This window comes from Nestor notabilis, unplaced genomic scaffold (genome assembly GCF_000696875.1).
Source record: "Nestor notabilis isolate BGI_N333 unplaced genomic scaffold, ASM69687v1 scaffold797, whole genome shotgun sequence".
NCBI classification, from domain to species: domain Eukaryota; kingdom Metazoa; phylum Chordata; class Aves; order Psittaciformes; family Psittacidae; genus Nestor; species Nestor notabilis.
In genome coordinates, this window is record NW_009935864.1 from 40,575 (window position 1) to 58,784 (window position 18,210).

Sequence of the window (18,210 nt, forward strand, 5' to 3'; positions counted from 1 at the left end):
TATGAATCAGTATCTTTTTACCTGTAATCCAGAATACGAATGGTTTTGTATCCAGGTAGTCCTTCAAATACGCTTTCCATCTATTTTGAGGAAAAAAGAAAAAATTAACACAGAATTCCTCCTACTCATCTAGTGAGAAATCAGTAAGTATTTTCAACATTTTCTAAAAATGTATCTGAGCTATTACATCTAATAGGAGAAAAACAGTTGAGTATTTTCTATTTCCTTATGGAAGAAGAGTTTTGGTGACATTGTTTCATTATTAGAAAAGGATAAGTGTTAAGAACAGCATCCAGCGTGCCCTAAGAACTGTACAGAAACATTCAAAGAGGGGGAAATCCAAACAGACTCTGCAGGGATCTGCACTGCCCATAGCAGAAGATATTTTTCCTCTTATCTATGCAACACAAACTTTTTTCTGCCCAAAAGGTTTCCATTACCTCCCAAATCTCTCTGGATTAAAAAGAATGTAGGAAAATGCTTTGGACCTCAGCAACTGAAACAAGAGGGGCAGTGGCCACTGTAGGAACAGGGACCTCCTGGACTCCAAAGAGCCACTAATGCATTACATAGTGCAAAACACAGCTCATCTTCATTGCCCTGAATATACAATGGAATGAGGAGTGATTGGCAGTGCTACTCAAAAAAGGCAAGTGGGGGCAGCAAAATGGCAGCACATCCAGGTCTAGTTCAAATAGTCAGCTGTGTTATACGAAACAAAAAAACAAGAAATAGAATATTAAAGGACCATGGTGGTTTGGGTTTGGTTTGTCTCCCTCCCAGAAATTCCTTGCCAGCTAAGGATTATTTTTTACTCCTCAAATTCTTCTTCCCCTCCCCAATCTCCCTCTCTATTTTTAAACTCTCTAGTGAGACTTAATCAATTGAAGTGCTTGCTGACTTTTTTTTCAGGACCTTCTTCATCCAAGCACAGAGAAAACCAGGCAAGGGATCAAAGGAGTGGAACATCCTTGTGCCAGGTGGCCTCTGTCCCATCTGACATTTCTTACACACACACTCTACAGCATTGCTACTTGGCCACACAACTAGGAAAATTAAGATGTCTAGCCTATGCTAGCAACTTCTGACAGTTGTGGTGATGCTTTTTGGCTGCAGTGAAGAGTACATCTCTTTCCCATCTGGCCTATGATCTGGCACAGGTTTAGCCCCAGTAAAAGGGATTCAACAGAGAACCCCAACTAAATGGGACTAAGAAGGGAGCAAAGCTAGAGAAAAGATAAACCTCATGGTGTGCTGCTGTATGGCAACCTGGATGCCTCTCTCAAGAGAAAGGAAAAACAAACTCTGCCCCTAGAAACCGATGGTATAAAATTACTATCATTATAGACAAAATAAAAAATATATTGGAAACAACAGGGAGAGGAAAGTTAGGAGACAGCAGTATGATCATACTTTAAATATGCATTTGTATATTGGTGGGCCAGTAACTTTTATTTGTAATTAAAACATTAAAATTTAATTCAAATTAACTTGAAATCAAGTTTTAATAAATCATGCAAATATGTGTATATATATGTATAAGCACATATGTATTTTCTCTTTAAGTAGGTGCCTAACAGTCTAATCTATGGATCACTGCCACTGACTCCACTAGGATTTAAGGATGTGTTTCAAGAACTGGCTGGAGGATTTTAAAATGTGCTCACATGCACTGCTAATTCTGGGCATAAATAAGGAGCAAGAGTTGTCTTGGCAGCCTAAATTTCAGAAAGCATCTCACTGCAGTGCAGAGTGATTCATTTGAAGAAATGTCACTCCTGAACAGAAATGAGTTCTGCTGTTTGCTACTTCTCCTGATTTCCCCATCTATCACCTACTCTGCATAGACAGATTCTCTAGACTGATGCCAGAGTCCTAACTCTGGAAGCTCTGTAATGGTTAAGATGTCCTGTATCCCATTTCAGTGCTCAGCTTCTGTAGAAGGCCCAGAGCATGCCCACACAAGCAGATGCTGGTGGACTTGTACATCTTCACCCTGCCCTCCATGTTAATGCTGTGCTGCAGTCAGTTCATGTCCTGCCATTTGAGAGGTCAGGCAGTCTGGTTTGCGAAGACCCTCAAATTATCTTTTTCACTCCCCGGTTTCAAACCAATTACATTGTGTAAGTATTCAAGCTGGACAATAAGGTTAGAAAGCACAGAAATAAACTCCTGACAGATTAGTCACTAGAGTGATGTTAGATGTATTTTTAAAATTTAAGATTTTCAAGTCCTACAACTTTAAGAACTAATGAAGTTGCATCAAAAGGCAAACAAGAATCTTGTCACTTACTTGTGAGTTTGAAAGCTCTACTGCAGTAGTACTGACAGGGAGAGGTACTGAACATTTTTGAAAGGATGGTAAAGCCAAAGTTAGCCCTGGTAGAAATATGTCTTTAAAAGGATTGAAGTAAGTGGAAATGTTTTTCATTTATTATTATTTTGCTAACATGAGACAAAGTAAATCAAAGAAATCAGAAAATGGGAAGGAGAAAGCAGTCCCTCAGAAAGGTCCTGTTTAGAGTATATCCTGGTTCAGGGGTTTAGCATAATGTGCTTATCCTCCCAAGATCATTCTTTTACTTCTTTTATCTGCAAAAATTATAGCAGGCTAGTTCATGAGAAACAGAAAAGGAAAACTAGAGTAATTGGTCTTTGGTGACTGGTATTGGTCATTGGCTACACACAATGTATGGCACTCTGCTACTCCAAAAAGACAGCATGTCAGACAGAGCAGTGTATTCTCATGGTGGGTGAATGTTTTCCAGCCTGCCTCAGGCAACCAAAGCCCTAAGGTAGTTTTGCAGAGTCCCTGAGAAAAAGGCATTCCTCACACAAGTGCTACTACTGCTTTGAAGAGCCAGCAAGAAGAAAAAGGAAGCCAGGGAAGGTAATCACCTGTGAAATGATTTGTTCCGAGAGCAGTTGACGCCTCAAAGCAGTTGGGTCCTTCAGCTCCTCACTATACTTCGCACCAACAATCACAATGCTGAACTCAATCATCTGCTCAGTTACAGATCTCACTAGCTTCCCATCCTGCTTCTTTATCTCATTATTGATCTGGAAGGGAAGAAAGACGGGAGAAAACAAAAGGTCATTTAATGCCTTTATTTTTGTTGTTGTTTTGCCTTCCTCCCCTCTCCCCCTCCCAAGAAATACATCCTCATAACTCACCAGAGACCAGATTCCTACCTGTCCTGGATTTATTCCATGTAAAAAGCATCCCTAGATCAGCTGGACAGTGTGCTGCGACATCTAGTCTAGGTCATGCCTTGCCTAGAAAGGTTGTACCAATATGATCCTGAGGTCCTTTCAAATCTGCTATTTTCAACCTGTGATTGATCTATGATATGTATATGTACATAAGGTCTGCCATCTGTCAACAGCACACTATATTCCCAAGCTTCGGTCCAAACATCTTTCTTATGTGGGCCTTAAACTTCTCCAGCTACTGCAGACCGGGAGGTTTCTCTGGCTCATGATGAGGCAGAAAAGCTGAGCCTTCTCGATAAAATGCTGTATGGACAGGAACACCTCAGGACACTACTGGTGGGCTGCGCTGATGGTCATGGTACTTAATGACTTGAGAAAACCTCAGTCCAAAGCCCCGCATGCTCACCTGTTTGCCTTACACTATAACGGAGTGCTAATGAAGCCTTAGGGACAGAAGCAGCAACTAATGATACAATCTACAAAGCAAGACCATTCTTTGAGAATTCGCGTATTACAGATAATTCTATTTTCCATTTGCACATCTTTACTCCAGTGCCAGGGCATCTGGTTGACCTCAGCTACAAACAGAAATCTAGTTGTGCGAGATGTTCATGAGGCAGTTTAAAGTGCAATTATGCAGACATTAACAGTGAATCAGTCAGAAATTGATTGATTTACTCCAAATTTATTGATTTATGACAAGGCTCCTACTTACTATTCCACATGGAAGACAAGTTACCTTTGCAAAGTTCTACATTTAGAACAACGCCCTATGTTGTTCAACCTCAGCAAGTGAAGGATATAGACAACAGGCACTGGCAGATCTGCTGGGACCTCTGCTGAGGTAAAAGTGATGGGCTTCAACTGGTGGGTCAACAGTTGCCCAAGAAGCCCTGCAGCAGCAGCTGCCCAATGCATTAGGGAAGCATGCAGCTATCACGCCTGACATCGGCAGCAGTGAATTCCAAGTTTTAATCTTATTTGAATGAGCAACACAGGAAGAGTACTTTCTGCTTAGTTCCCTAGTGTTTTACAACCAGCATAGTATTCCTTGTGGTATACTAAAAGACATGAGGAAAACCAGATCTTTTTTCATGGTTTTGTTCTAAAACAAAAAATTGCTATTTGTGGGGGAGGGAAGCCAAGGCTGGCTTAAGTTAATTTTAGCCAAATAGCCAAGTGTCTTTGGCTATTTACATGCAGTTATTACCTTTTCCCCATTAAAAAGGAAAAAAGCCAACAAACCAGACCTTTTTAGCAAAACTGCAGCTTGTGTTATGTATGGCACAGGAAATGGAAAAACCTTTCTCCAGAAAGTTTCTCTGCCACTAGTGAGTGGCTTTTACATTGTTTAAGGACCCTCTAAAAAGTTTAGTTAAATTCTCTTCCTCCCCTCCATCTCTTTTTTATTAGATAACTTTGTTAAGAACCATAATGACTGGTACACTACTTACAGCTACTTAGCATTTGAGAGATATATACTTAGCCAGCATATATGTGCTGCTACTATACAGCTGTTTGCAATGCCATGTAGTTTCAATCATTTATCAGTCCTCCAAAACCAAAAGTACAGTCAACATCTGAGTGCTGAAGATGAGCTTTGCTCACTCTTGGTCTTGGAATCTGCTACGTATTTTGGCTGCATGGAGCAATGATGAGGTGTGATGTAACTCTATAGAGTAGTAGCAGCAGCAATCTGACTCTGGTTTCTTTCTGATTTACTGAGTGGTCCCATTCTCTGCCCAGGCAGCAATAATTCAGGCAGCTCTGTTTTGAAAAAGAATAGAGGTGTTCATGGGACCAAACCACAAGCGTTCTTGGTACATAATATAAAGTCAGATGCTGGACTCGAGCCAAAAGCTGTCTGCCTGTTTCATATTCAGTATTTATTCTTAGACACACAATATCAGAGCTCCACAGTCAGCCGTGAAAGCTCTAGAAGAAAGTATGGTTTGGCCCAGCTTTGTTTCATGGCCATAGTAGGTAACAGAACAGTGCACAGTTAAACCCAGTACCATAAATCAGCTCCTACTTACATGCAGCATGTACAACTTTGTAACCTTCTCTGTAATCCACCAAGAGTTTCAAGTTTGTAAGAAAACAAAAGCCAGCTGGTTCATACCACTGGTTTGCAAAATTTTTTTCAGTCATGTAGGCCTATGAATACTGCAGTTGGATCTAGAGTTTGGGCTTAAATTTAATCCAGAGAAGCTGTTCCGTGGAAACAAGTACTTCCCTGGGACCTATGTGGTGGTCAACACTCCTGGAAGCCAGCTTGCTTCTACAGAGACATTTTAAGCAGCTGCTGTGGGCTTCCGTGTGTCAGGAGGTTGTTTGAATATCAAGGTAAGGGTGACTGTAAGATGAAAAATAAAACTTCATCTATGTCAGCAGACGAAAAGGAGCAAGAATCAGGAGGAATCTTCAAGGCTATTCAGGCCACCGCTCTGCTGTCCTACACAACTGTACCACATGGAACCTCGAAACACTGCTACAGCAATTTAAGGTGTGTTGTGTTTCCATAGGAATAATAATGCTTTGCATTCTTCTCGGAGCTCTAAGAAGCCCTAGACGTTCCTGTGTCACTAGCAAAATCCTCAGCTGCTAGCACAACTGGTCTGCTCCCTGTCACTGTTGGGGAAGTGGCATTGCAAAGCCTCTGGCAAATGAAAAATACCTACACAGGAAACTATTTTAAAACTTTCTGAAGTTCATGCCCTGTTTTTATGAAATCTTGATTTGTGTTAACATGCTATGCTTACAACACCTTTAAGTAGGAAATGCAAATGACCACAAACAGTATTATTTAGAAAAGTCAACAGAATGCTGAACCAAAAAAAAACCCCAAACAAGCCACTCACATTTGTGTCTGTATCTTCAATCTCATGGATGGTACCAGCCACAGGACTTTCAATAGAGATCTCATGAGGGGGAGAAACATTGGCAGCTGCGTCTGAGTTTGAAAGGAAACAGTATTATTTTGGTTGGTTGTTTTCTATACCTGTGTACATGTAGATACACACAGGAGCATTTCAGCAGGCATAACCCAACAGTAAAACCTGAATCCTATTCCCAACATCATGACAGAAACGACATGGGAAACACATGAAGAGCCTGAGGGAAAGTATCAAATACACTAACTGGAATAAAATGCTAGTGTTCTGTCTAAGCAGATATATTTTTGGGAACATGAAGTTAAGTGCAGTAAAAAGTTCAAAGAACTAATTTCTCAAGTAGGATTTTCATGATTCATACAATAATAAAATTTCAGCATATAACTTGATCTCCAGATCACAAACAGCATTATCTGAGCTGCAAAAATTCACAGCTTTTTCTGAAATCCAAACTAAATTGAATTCCTCAATTTTCTAGTAATTCAGAATCATCCTTGACAGGAGTTAGGTGAAAACTGACCTCTCAGTGTAGTAACATCAGCATCCGAAGCTGGAGTTGGGGTCCCACTACTGCTAAAGAAAAATACAATCAGAAATTGAAGTTGGACATGCGGAGATGGATTTGTTAGGTTTTGATTTATTTGTGATTCTGTTGCCACCCATAAAAGCATGTCTGCAGAAGAAATTTGTCATGGTACTACTTTCCCGATAACCTCATTAAAATTAGACTTTACAATATTTCAGTTATCTTTTGCAACTTAGATACTGGGTCACTTGCATCACACAACAGTGTGCCTCTCTGGATTGCTAACTGCCTTATATTCCAACTGACTTGGAATCCCACCCAAAAATACATTTTGCCTCTTGCAGGTCTGTAAAAGGAAGCAAATGCAAAGACCAAAATAAAATTCAAAGATAACCCGTAATATTCTATAAAATGCTCAGGTTTTAAAATACTCTCCAGTATTTTAACATCACAACTGTACTGAAATCACTGCAAGAAGATGGGTTCTTTTCATCGTGACTTTTACTCTGCTTATTTAGAAATCTTCAAAAGGCATCAGTTTCCCAATCCAATTATTGCATTCACACACACATAACACAACTCGAGGCCAAATGTGAAAAAGAAAAACATTTCAGATAAGAATCAGATGAAGACTGTCAGCCTGAAGAACAACTAACAGCTTTGACATGGCTCTTACAGTAAACGCAAGCTCCTTGGTGCCAATTCTGTAAGCCCTGAGCAACTGTCAAGTTACCAAGAGTGGGAGGCACGCTCTGACAGAAACAAGTCTTTCCTAAATGATGAAGAAATGTTTTTCAAGTTTGCCATATTTTTAATATATACAGCCCAATCTGTAAGATTGCAAGTTTAAGTGCTGGACAGAAACTTTATTTCTGACTTTAGGAAATCATTGACGTTCATTGCACTGAGATATTTCTTTCACTTCTAATGTAACTCCTTTTTTTCAGTTGTGATATTTGTGCCATAAAATAAGCACTGCAGCAAGGAATCTTCACTGCAATACATGCAAGCACTGATACCATGTGAGCCATGGGTCCTAGCCTTGCCAGGTCTGAGTTTTTGATTCACATACTAGATTACAGGTCCTGCAGTCTGTGCTCACGCAAAACTCCACTGAAAGTTGATGGGTATTTTGCTCCTTCAGGACATATTATCAGTCTCTATCTCTCCAAACCACAAATGTTTCCAGCACCAGCCAGCCAACCAAATCCAAAGTTACATACTAAAGATACTGGGACACAAGCATATAATCAGACACAACAATAATTTCACTGAGTTAACATCTCCAACAGTTTCTCCCCCTGCCTCTCACATACACGTAATGCTTGCCAATGAACAGATTTGAAGGCAAATCTGATGAATTTTCAATTTGAGCCGAGAAACTTTTCACCTATCCTAGCACAGGCTAGTCCTGCACATACCAAAATATACCACATATACATATATGGTATGTATGCATACCTGCATACGCCAGCATACCAACTATACCAAAATACAGTAAGATCAGGGAATGTTAAACTGGCAGGGTGAGATCTACATAATAATTACAAAATATTAGCAAAAGTTAAGATAATCTCCAGATGAACCAAGCAGAAAAAACTTAATCAAGAGTTTAAACAGTACCTTCATGTATTTTCTTGAACAACTAAAGTTAGTGACCTCTATGCACGCTTTGAAATGAACAGTTATTTGTGTCTGCTTCCATCTTGTGGACGCTGGTACCTCTTTTAAGTCAGCACAGTGTAAAGTAACTCTCTACAGATTCTTTGGCAATCTCAGTAAATCTTGGAATAATTTTGGAAACTGGAAAGCCCAATTTCACTAGCAAGTATAATTTAGACAAGATATCCTCTCTTACTCTCTCTGCCACTGCTGTCACATGTATAAAGTCATAAGAAACTCATTCAAAATGCTTCAACTTCTTTCTGCAAAAAACCCCCCAACAAACAAACCCAACACAACAAAAACCCACATTAAAAGGGTTCTGGTTATATTCCGGAGGGATTTAGTTTCCTTACTCGTTCACCATCTTAGAACTGAAATAAAAACTACTGCTTAATTATTAGTTGGTCAGATGAAATATTTTGCAATTAAATTCACCTAACTCCAAGGATGCATTACTCTTACCAACTTCAACAGGCATTAGATTACACATATACCAGAGACTCACCAAATTACCTCAGTAAATAAAGCATTTTAGTGCATCATGGCTAATGATTGTTCAGAAGCAAATACGATTCCACTTTTCAGAAGACATGAAACAACCCGCGATCTTAGTTATTACAAACTGTTCCATGTAACTAAGGTCAGAATAGAAACACAAAACGAATGCAAAGTGACATCCAGTGAAACAGCTCTGCTACAGGATTTGTAATGTTCCGATCAGCTGAAGTGCTCAAACTCACATATAAACATGAGCTAAGCCTTTTCTTTAGAAGGGACAGTGAGGAACTTGCTATGGCAGGCTCTGAGCTCAACCTGACTCACAGGACTCAGTCCAGCTGCTCTCAGGTCAGTGCCCAGTACACCTGGATTGGCCTCCAGGCACTCCTGACCTCAGCTCTGCCCCAGGAGGCGCATGGCACCCACGGAGCCCATGTCACCTCTGCCAGCCTTCTGCCAATGTGTGATGTAACTTGGGGCATCTCAAAAGGACCTCAGTGACTACCTGAGCAACTGAATTGAGCACCCAATTCTGTGGTGGGTTGGCCACAGGGTAGGGGTCAAACGTCCCCCCGTTCTCTACAGGACGGGGGAGAACATAAGTTGAAAAAGCTTCTGGGTCTAGATAAAGACAGGAAGATTGCTTACTGATTACCTCCACTGGCAAAACATCCTCAGCTTCGGTGAAATGAATTTACTGTATACCTAAATAGGTTTGGGTAGTGAGAAGCAGACAAACCTTGTAGCACCACCTCTCCTCCGCCATTTCCCGGGCTCAGCGTCACTCCTGACTGCCCTGCCCGGTGTGGGCTCTGCGGGGGCAGCAGGAAAATGTCTTCCTGCTCCAGCGGGAGTGCTCCTGGGCTGCAGGGAGCACCTCCTCGTGCTCTGCCTGGGACATCAGCGTTCCCTGCCTGCCATTTCTCATTCCTTCTGTTCCCTCCTCTCCCCAGGCAGTGTTTTTGCCCTTTCCTACACACGCTTTCCTGCGGCTCTGCCTCCACGACTGCAGGGCTCAGCCGTGCCCCGTGGTGGGTCGGTCGGTTGGATCCGGCTGGAACCGGCTGCGCCCAGCTCGGGGCAGCCCCAGCGTCTCCTCACAGGAGCCCCGCGCTGCAGCCCCTGGGCGCCCGCACACGGCACCGCTGTGTTGGTCAGGTCTAAGGTGCTTGAGTTCTTAAAGGAAACATCCTCAAAGCAGACAAGAAAAAACAGAGAGAATGCGACGGTTTAAATCACACTTCCAAAAGAGGAGCGGTTTGCAAATGGAAAAGCCTAAAATTAGCTTTCTGGAGTAGAGCTCTACTTCTAGATTAGATAACTGGTTATAGATGTAGCAAAATAAAGATGTCCAAGTTTCAAAGGTCCCAGAGGACTCTGTCACCGACTCAAACGAGTGGCAGCTCTCCAACAGGATGCTTCAGTTAGTAACGCCAGCAGGCGCTGGGTGAGCTACATGGTGGCAACCACATGGCCATGGGGCCACCATGGGCGTGCTGAAAAGCAAGGTGAGAGTAAGGCTGCTGTCAGTTACCCATCACACCTCAACCAGCAACAGGCCATGCTCTCTGTCAAGGGAAGGTACTATACTCTTACTGGCACACAGGGGCTTTTAAATACATGTCTCCCAGAGCAAACCCATTTTCCAACAAGATTCCAGCTGGCTGAAAATTAAAAGCCAAGGGCTTAAATAACACCTCATAAAACCCTAATCAGTCTAACCAAGCAAGAGCAGTCAGTACCAAATTTGGTCACATTAACAGTTACCGCTGTTTCTCAGGAGGATAAAAATACTGGATTAAGAATCTGTGCTATAATCAACGTCCCTTTACGAACAACGTTGTTATTTCATTGCTTTACGAGAACGGAGGGGTTTGCTTTCTTTTTGCATCCACTTCTTTTTGCATTCTACTTCCCCTTAATATTTTAATTTTTCAAATGCCCACTTAATTAATCTCCTAAACAAGTACTAGGTATCTCTAAGGAAGTCACTCAAAATGCACATAACTATGTATATACTGATTTGCCTGAACACATTGCTCGTCAGGGTAAAGACAGACTCTAATTCCCCTTCAGTCACACCGTTTAAAATCTAAGGGGTTTTTTTTTGGCCCCAAGATTAATCAAGGGCCAGGCTTTATTTTTAAGTATACTTACACAAGCAAGATTCTTCAGGTGGACGGGCTATATTCCAGCAAGAGCTTATTGTGATTTTGAGACACATACATACACACAAAATGTAGTTTCTATTGTCCTGCCTGCATGAGTGATACCCTGGACCACCTTGGCTGAGCAATAAACAACCTATAAAAACATACACATGTGTACGGAGAGGCAGGAAGGAATGTACACAAGCAGATGTCTAAGCAGCAGAACAGACAACACTGCACCATGTTTCCTTGGCAGAAACAACTGTTTTCAGAACATGCAGCTCTGTTAAACGCCAGGATCTAGGCAGGCGTAAGACAAGGCCCAGTTGATCTGAAGCAAACAGTGCTTACAGACAGCCTGTATGTGTTAACACTGAAAAGACAGCTCACAAATGCAGCCTATATTCCCCCTTATCAAACTCCATGGTATGTATTTCTGTGTGACATCAGCCATGCCAGGAAGGTTCCAGTCCTCCAAAGCATATACAAAGTCCCATTGACTCATAGGCAACTGTACAGCCTAAACAAGCTCTTTATGTGCAGCCGTACTCTGTTATTAAGGAGAAGTAACACTCTAAATATGTGAAATGGGGCACCAGTGATACCATTTCACCCCTGCAATTAAATTTTATAAGGTATTAATTACATTTTTCTATACATTGCTCCTTAAAGTTCAACACAACCCCAACTCTGTGGCTGAAGGAGGTAACATCCTCAGATTTGTACTGTATGCTCTGGACATCCATCAGTTTATCAATGATTGATACCATTGTTTATCAATCTGAATGTCCTAAAGTCTAATTTGCTATGTATGTCAAACACTTATTTTTCTTAAACATTATTATTTTAATGCTCATGTTGCACAAAAAAGCTCTTAGTTTTCTACTGCAACAGTTTTGTGCTACTCCTTTGCCTTCAGTTAATTCTTAAGATCTGTCTTTTGATCTCCTAGCAATTAGACAAAATGACTGTTGTATTGTCACCAGACAGACACCAATGTTAAGAGAGCAAAATTCATTATGCACAGTCCCAGTGGTCTACTGAATAAAGCAGTCATTAAAAGTCTTTAGCTGGTGTAGTGCTCTCACACTTCCAACTGGGGCAAAACTCTGCTGTCCACTAGGCTGCTCTAAGCACATCTGGATTATTTCCCACATATTACTTTTCCTTTGAGGTTTACTCCTCAGTGGTACTTAGTTTAATCCTTATTTCTTTAAAAGGCCAGGCTATCTGAGCATTTAACCTGTGTGAATGTGCGTAGCCTTACGGGAACAAACTTTCATCCTGCTGTTATGTAACTGTCAGTAATGCCAGATTGCGAGTTATTCTGGGAAGTAAATTACACAAGTACAAGCCATGTTCCCATAGGCTACACTAAAACTATCCTAGCATTTAACTAGCTGAAACTAGTTTTTTCTGGATAGAGACACAGGATTGATATCTAGGTAGAATTATGAGATGTATTAAATTAACTCACATCTTCAACTCTACAGCTGTTCATAGCTTTCAAAACAGCTTTGCTTTAATTTGGAAAGGTAGTGTGGTTAAAATGACCAACAGATATCAAGGGCCTGTCTTGCATTCCAGATCAGCCCCAAACTAAGAAATCAGTTCACAGAAACAATTGTTTCACAGTAAAAAAATAAGATTGGTCAAAGCTCGTAAAAAAAAAAAACTCCTTTAGTTTCTTGTGCCTTGGCTATGCTTTAGAAAATGAACCTGCTGCAAAATCCTGCGTTCTCATCAGTGAGAAAACAGACTGAGAAAAATGTCTAGTGCTTGGCCTCCAAACTGAAATGACTGCGTCTGCACAATCATCACAGAAACTGGAGTTCATCAGAAGACTAGTCAGAGCAGTCCTATTAGACCCCTGCTTTGAGGCATCCTCTGGAGAAGCCTGTCTTTTCATGACAATGTGTGAGCCTCACCTGAACATCTCATCTAGATCCAGGACAGTTCCCGGTTCTGACACAGATGGCACAGCTGGGTGTCAGAACACTCACATTGAAATCAGAAGATGCCCTGCTCTGGACCAGCCTCTCTCTGCACATGTGGGTCAGCAGGCAAAAACAGCATTGCCTGGGAAATGTAGAACCTCACTCACATCTCCTTCTGTGCAGGAAGAAAATGATGCTGGATTTCCCACTCTGTGCCTTAGGGATTGGGGTGATCCTGGGTTGAGACCTACTCTGACTTACAGAACACTTCAAAAAGGTCTTAATTTTATTCTGAAGTGCACTGGGAGCTCTAGCATATTTTTTCATGAATTAATAAACATTGGCTGTCGGCAATACTGAGATGGCTCACTCAGTCTTCTTGATGGAAGATGTCTGAAGTTAGATAAGACATCTACCCATGACAGGCAATCATGCCTTTGATTTGATATGACCCTGGCTTACAAACCTCACATCTTAAACAATGAATGCTAAAAGATGTCCAGAACACTATTAGAAAAATTTCAGGATTTTTAATATTGCCAAAAAAATTTATATTAATTTCTTTCCAATGCTCCATTAGCCAGAGTAAATCTATTTCTATCTCACTGCTTCTGTCTTGTATCATACTCTTTATGATATAAAACAGTATCATATCCAAGCACAAGACAAACAACAACTTTTAGGGGAAAAGATACAGTAAAAACAAAGTTTAAACTGGCAGTGACAACAAAGATCCCATCCTAAAGCTATGAACGATCTGAAGCAATATATACTGGGATAAAAGCAGTGTACTTTTGAGAGAGATGCAATACAGCCCCACAGTGAATTGAGTTGGATAAAGTTTGCCAGTTGTCTACTGGAGTCCCTTTAATGCCTGTAACAAAGCACTTGATAAGATGGCTTCTCTACAAGTACAACAATAACCACTCTTATCCACCTTTCAATCAAATTTTGGGCTCTTTTCATTGCTAAGTCATTTAGCGCAGTGCATGCAGTGACTCTAGATTAATTAGTGCTGACTCTTAATTCCTCTCACATATCTCTACATTTACTAGATTTCCTGAATGATCACATAGAGGGATACAGTAGGTTTTCAAACTCAAGCTTCTTCAGAAAGATTAATTTTTTCAGAGTCTTCAACACTGAAACTGTATCTCTGAATTCACATTTTCTGATAAATAAGATGTGGTTCCATTTATGTAAAAAGCCAGTCTATCTAGAGAATGGCTGCTGCTAATGAGAAAGAACAGGACTGGGTCCTATTCTTACAAGGATAAGTTTTGGTTTGCTTGGTTGTTTTTTTTTTTAGTTAATCCCTCTTTGAAAAGAAAAGCGTATAAAGGTTAGACTAACGTTGCATTCTCAACAGAGGAAGTTCCAGATGTATGTTACCCAGTTGGCCTGGAGGCTTTGGGGAGTGCCCGTGTCAGGGGAGCGTTCAGCTCTACAGGACAGAGAGAAACCAATCTCTCAGGAATCACTTTTGTCCTTACCATCTCATGTTGTTGAATTTAATAAATAATGTTGTCATTAAATCATTATAAGGATACCTAATTTGAGAAGTTGGGTTATTTTAAGTGATTACTCTTCTCAGTAAATGAGTTACTCATATTTATCATAGCTTTAAGTGGCCTGTAAAAGCAGGGAATTGAACCTGCCAGTTTTTCAGATGAGTTCAGCACTAGGTCATTTGGGTTTGAATTGCCTTAAAAATAACAGATTAAATTCTGAGTAGGAATGGAATAAAAATAACTGGGACTTGTTTTCTTTTCAGTTCAAAAGAGACATGATAATAACAGGTCAAGCTCAGGTTTGCTTTGGTAAAAAGAAGCCACAACTCAGACTAGTTTTCATTTTTACTGCCTTGTTAAAAATATGAGGAGCCCAGCAGCCAATTCCCATGCACTTCTTTTTAGAGTACATCTCTCAACAGGTTGTTTTGGGTTTTTTTTTAAAGTGTTAAAAAAAAATTCCCCTTTTTTATCTTTGCAGTGATGACCAGGACTAACTTAAAGCCTCTGGAAAGGTTCGCAGGATAACCGGAACACTAACACAAGTAACTAAGGACACATCTCTTCCCAGAATAGATTTCGCCCACTAAACCTCTTCAGGTAAAGAGCCAGCGTCTGTGCCCTGTGGCCAACAAGGTGATGACATACTTAAGCAAAAGTACAAGCCCCAGATTGGCTGAGATATTTAGAGCATGCCAAGGATGCCAGGTCAGAGATTCACATGCAAGAACCACAGGATTTCTTCACCATACTTTTCTATACGCCATTTTGCACAAAGGTGGTTTGTTCATTTTCAGTGCACAAATCAACTCCAGCAGCAGCAAGAACTGGAGAAAGGACCAATCAGGAGCCTTTAATAAGGGAAAATCACTTACCTACATGACCAGTCAGTGCAGGAGCTGATAAGAAAAAGACAGAAAAGGTTACAAAATGTCACAACTCAGCCCTGCTGTTGTGAGACTAAAAGGCTAAAATGCAAGACAAACACAGATACTCACCTGCCCATTGCCTCCTTTGTATAGGACATTTTCTGGAAAACAAACAAACAAATTCCAAGTATATTTGAGCATCATACAGTGAAAGGAATTGAAATGTAGCTTGTATCACTTTGTTTTCTCCTCTGTGCCAAAATAATTCTCTTTTCTTTGTTCTATGTTCATTTATTAAGTTCAAAATTTATTTAAAATGTCCCTGCTAAAAAGAAAATGTGTCCCACATTTCCAAAATGCAACTGAAACCCAACAACAGATGCTGTAAATAGCACCAGGTTTATCAGGATATACTCTGCATTTTCCTGCATTGGTCCGCAGGAACAATGTTCTCTCACCTTAGGGGAGGCTAGCAATCTTAAGAGATTCAACATTACTTCTGCTATTCACCCATAGATTTAAAAACCATCTTTCTGTAAGTTCAGTTACATCTTAAAGTAACATAGTAGCATTAGTCTGATTACTTTGATTATGGTCATACAAGTGACAGGGGTGAAAATTTTTCATTTACTGGTGTATAAAGGCTAAGGCAATGCTACACAGATCACAGTTTTTCATCAGAATTTTCATGGTATCAGTGCCATTGGTTCTAGAGAGGAGTCATGGGAGTTTCTGTGAGGAACCCCAAAAGCACTGGAGTTGATCCTGAACAGTTTGCAGCATGATAGCTGTTGAGAAGCAATGCTGTATCCTGCTGCACCATCAATGTGAACAGCATATAAAATACTTACAGAAGATTATTGTCCAGCCACAAAGTTTCTGTTTCTTTCTGGTTTGGGGGGCAAAGGGGTTGTTTTGAGGGTTTTTATTGGGCTGGCCTTCTTGACATGAGCAATGCATATATATTTTTCAGTAAAAAGTCAACCCAAAGTAGATCAACTCAAGTATCTACTTTGAAGTTAAATTACAATTTACTTAATACACACTATTTCCACTTTGAAAACTTCTCACCAAAACACCCATATTTATTTAGTGACCTAAGGTCTGTCACTCAAAGCTACCCTATTGACTGTTTTTGTGAAGGAAAGGTGAGGGGCAAAGAGACTTTTTGACCCATTAGCTTGCTCATTCTTTTCACCTGTGTTTCTAAGTGTAGAAGCTCAGTCTTTATTGATTTGCAGCCATGTCAATGACTACCTTTCTCTTCTTTCTGAGACATCTGTGGACAGCTAGAATGGCAGGCAGCTCGGATGTCAGCCTGAAGAGGGCTTGCTAAAATACTTATTTCAGTTAGTTTGCTTTCCAGCATGTCCTTTGACAATCTTTATTGTACAAGCCCACTAAATGAAGTATTTGGAGATACTCTAGTATGAAACACTAATAGTGTTTCATACAAGGCACAGTGAGACCAGTTTTAAGTGGCAAACAAAAAATCTAGCAAGACTAGATAGTCTACAGTGAAAAGTCTAACTCAGGACCAATTGAACTCTCTGGACTTTGGGTAGTTTTTTTAAGGGATCATTACACAGCTTTATACAGTGCTTGTACTCAGCTTTAATGTGCTGGGATCTGCAAGAAATGGAGAGTCTGATTCCCTGATTCCCTTTCTACAAGCTTTTGGAAAGTTGTATGTAAGTAGTAGCCCACATAATAAAAGGTGTTTGTTCATTAGAGAAAGAGACTTCCTTCAGTCAGTCAAGGCAGCTTGTAGGTGCTATTAAAAACAAACCTGGTTATTAAGGGGCCCCACACATCCTTTTAATACCAACTGGTAGTCTGTACCCAGCAGCTTTACTTGCTAGTACTCAAAGGCCATTGACAGCAGAGGTCAGCATAGTCCTGATCATTTCATAGAGCAAGAAAACTGAGATGCCCCAGTGAGGGGTGCCTTGGCCAAAGCTCTGTTCCAGGGCAGGCTGAGGGGCTGGTGACACCCAGCTTTCCCAGCCCGAATCCCAGGACTTTGCCACTATATCTTGCTATTTCCAAGTCTTCTATTCAGTAAATTACAAGAATAATTTGTAAGAACCACACCTGAAAGGCCAAATTATTATTTCAATGGCCAAGGCCCACAAACATGACATACTGTCCCCATATCTACATTTTTTTAAAAAAGGCATCAAATCAACAAGTTCTCATCCAATTTCGTAGTAAACTAGTAAAACCTGTGTGATTGGCTTTGAATGACAGCCTCTGCAGTCATTCAAATTAAGGAATAAGGTGTCTTATTCCTTAAGTCACCTAGTTCAGGACAGATTGCTCTCTCTTCATTGCAAATCACATCTTTCGTGAAATAAAACAACTTTAAAGATTAAATACTTTAAATGACTGTTTAAATAACCTGACTTTTCACCATGGATTCTCAGACAAAATCTCCCACTGGGTTCAACAACAGCTTTGAGAAATAATGGCAGAATGTCACCCTTACATTTGGTTGCTACATAATGCTGTGAAGCTATTGCAAAACCAATCAAAAAATGCATGAACTATAAATTACAACTGAGTTGCTAAAAGAATTATCAGTCACCATGAAAACTCTTACGCCAGTGCAGCTTTATGTTACAAGTAAAATCTTAGGATTTACAGTAACTTCAAAAGGAAAGTATGATCTCAATAGCCAGTCTTCAGTTTATTACAGTCTATCACACAGCTGAAAATGGATTCACACATTTTGGATCAGTCCATCAGGAGAAAAAGGTGGACAAAATGTCAAGGAGATCTTAAATAATCTCATATTAGTATAATCCCATATCTGTGGGACTGTACCAAGCACGTTTGTTTTACCCCAGCTGTACACGTAATTTCCAACAGGAAAGTCATACCAAGAAATTATTCTCTCTTTGCCTTTCCTGATTGCCCACCATAGTGTGTGGCACAATCATGCTCT

General features: G+C 40.5%; 1 protein-coding gene across 1 annotated transcript in view; it reads right to left on the bottom strand.

The window, feature by feature from the left end:
- IMPG2 (interphotoreceptor matrix proteoglycan 2) overlaps nt 1-15,424 on the bottom strand; it is a gene marked incomplete at its 5' end in the record, with an annotated part of 34,236 nt that extends 18,812 nt beyond the window's left edge. The window contains 6 exons of the mRNA XM_010018019.1: nt 22-80; nt 2,899-3,060; nt 6,075-6,166; nt 6,628-6,674; nt 15,270-15,293; nt 15,393-15,424. Coding sequence (XP_010016321.1) covers nt 22-80; nt 2,899-3,060; nt 6,075-6,166; nt 6,628-6,674; nt 15,270-15,293; nt 15,393-15,424 — 416 coding nt within the window. The remainder of the gene's footprint in view (nt 1-21; nt 81-2,898; nt 3,061-6,074; nt 6,167-6,627; nt 6,675-15,269; nt 15,294-15,392) is intronic.
- Between the last annotated feature and the right edge of the window lie 2,786 nt (nt 15,425-18,210).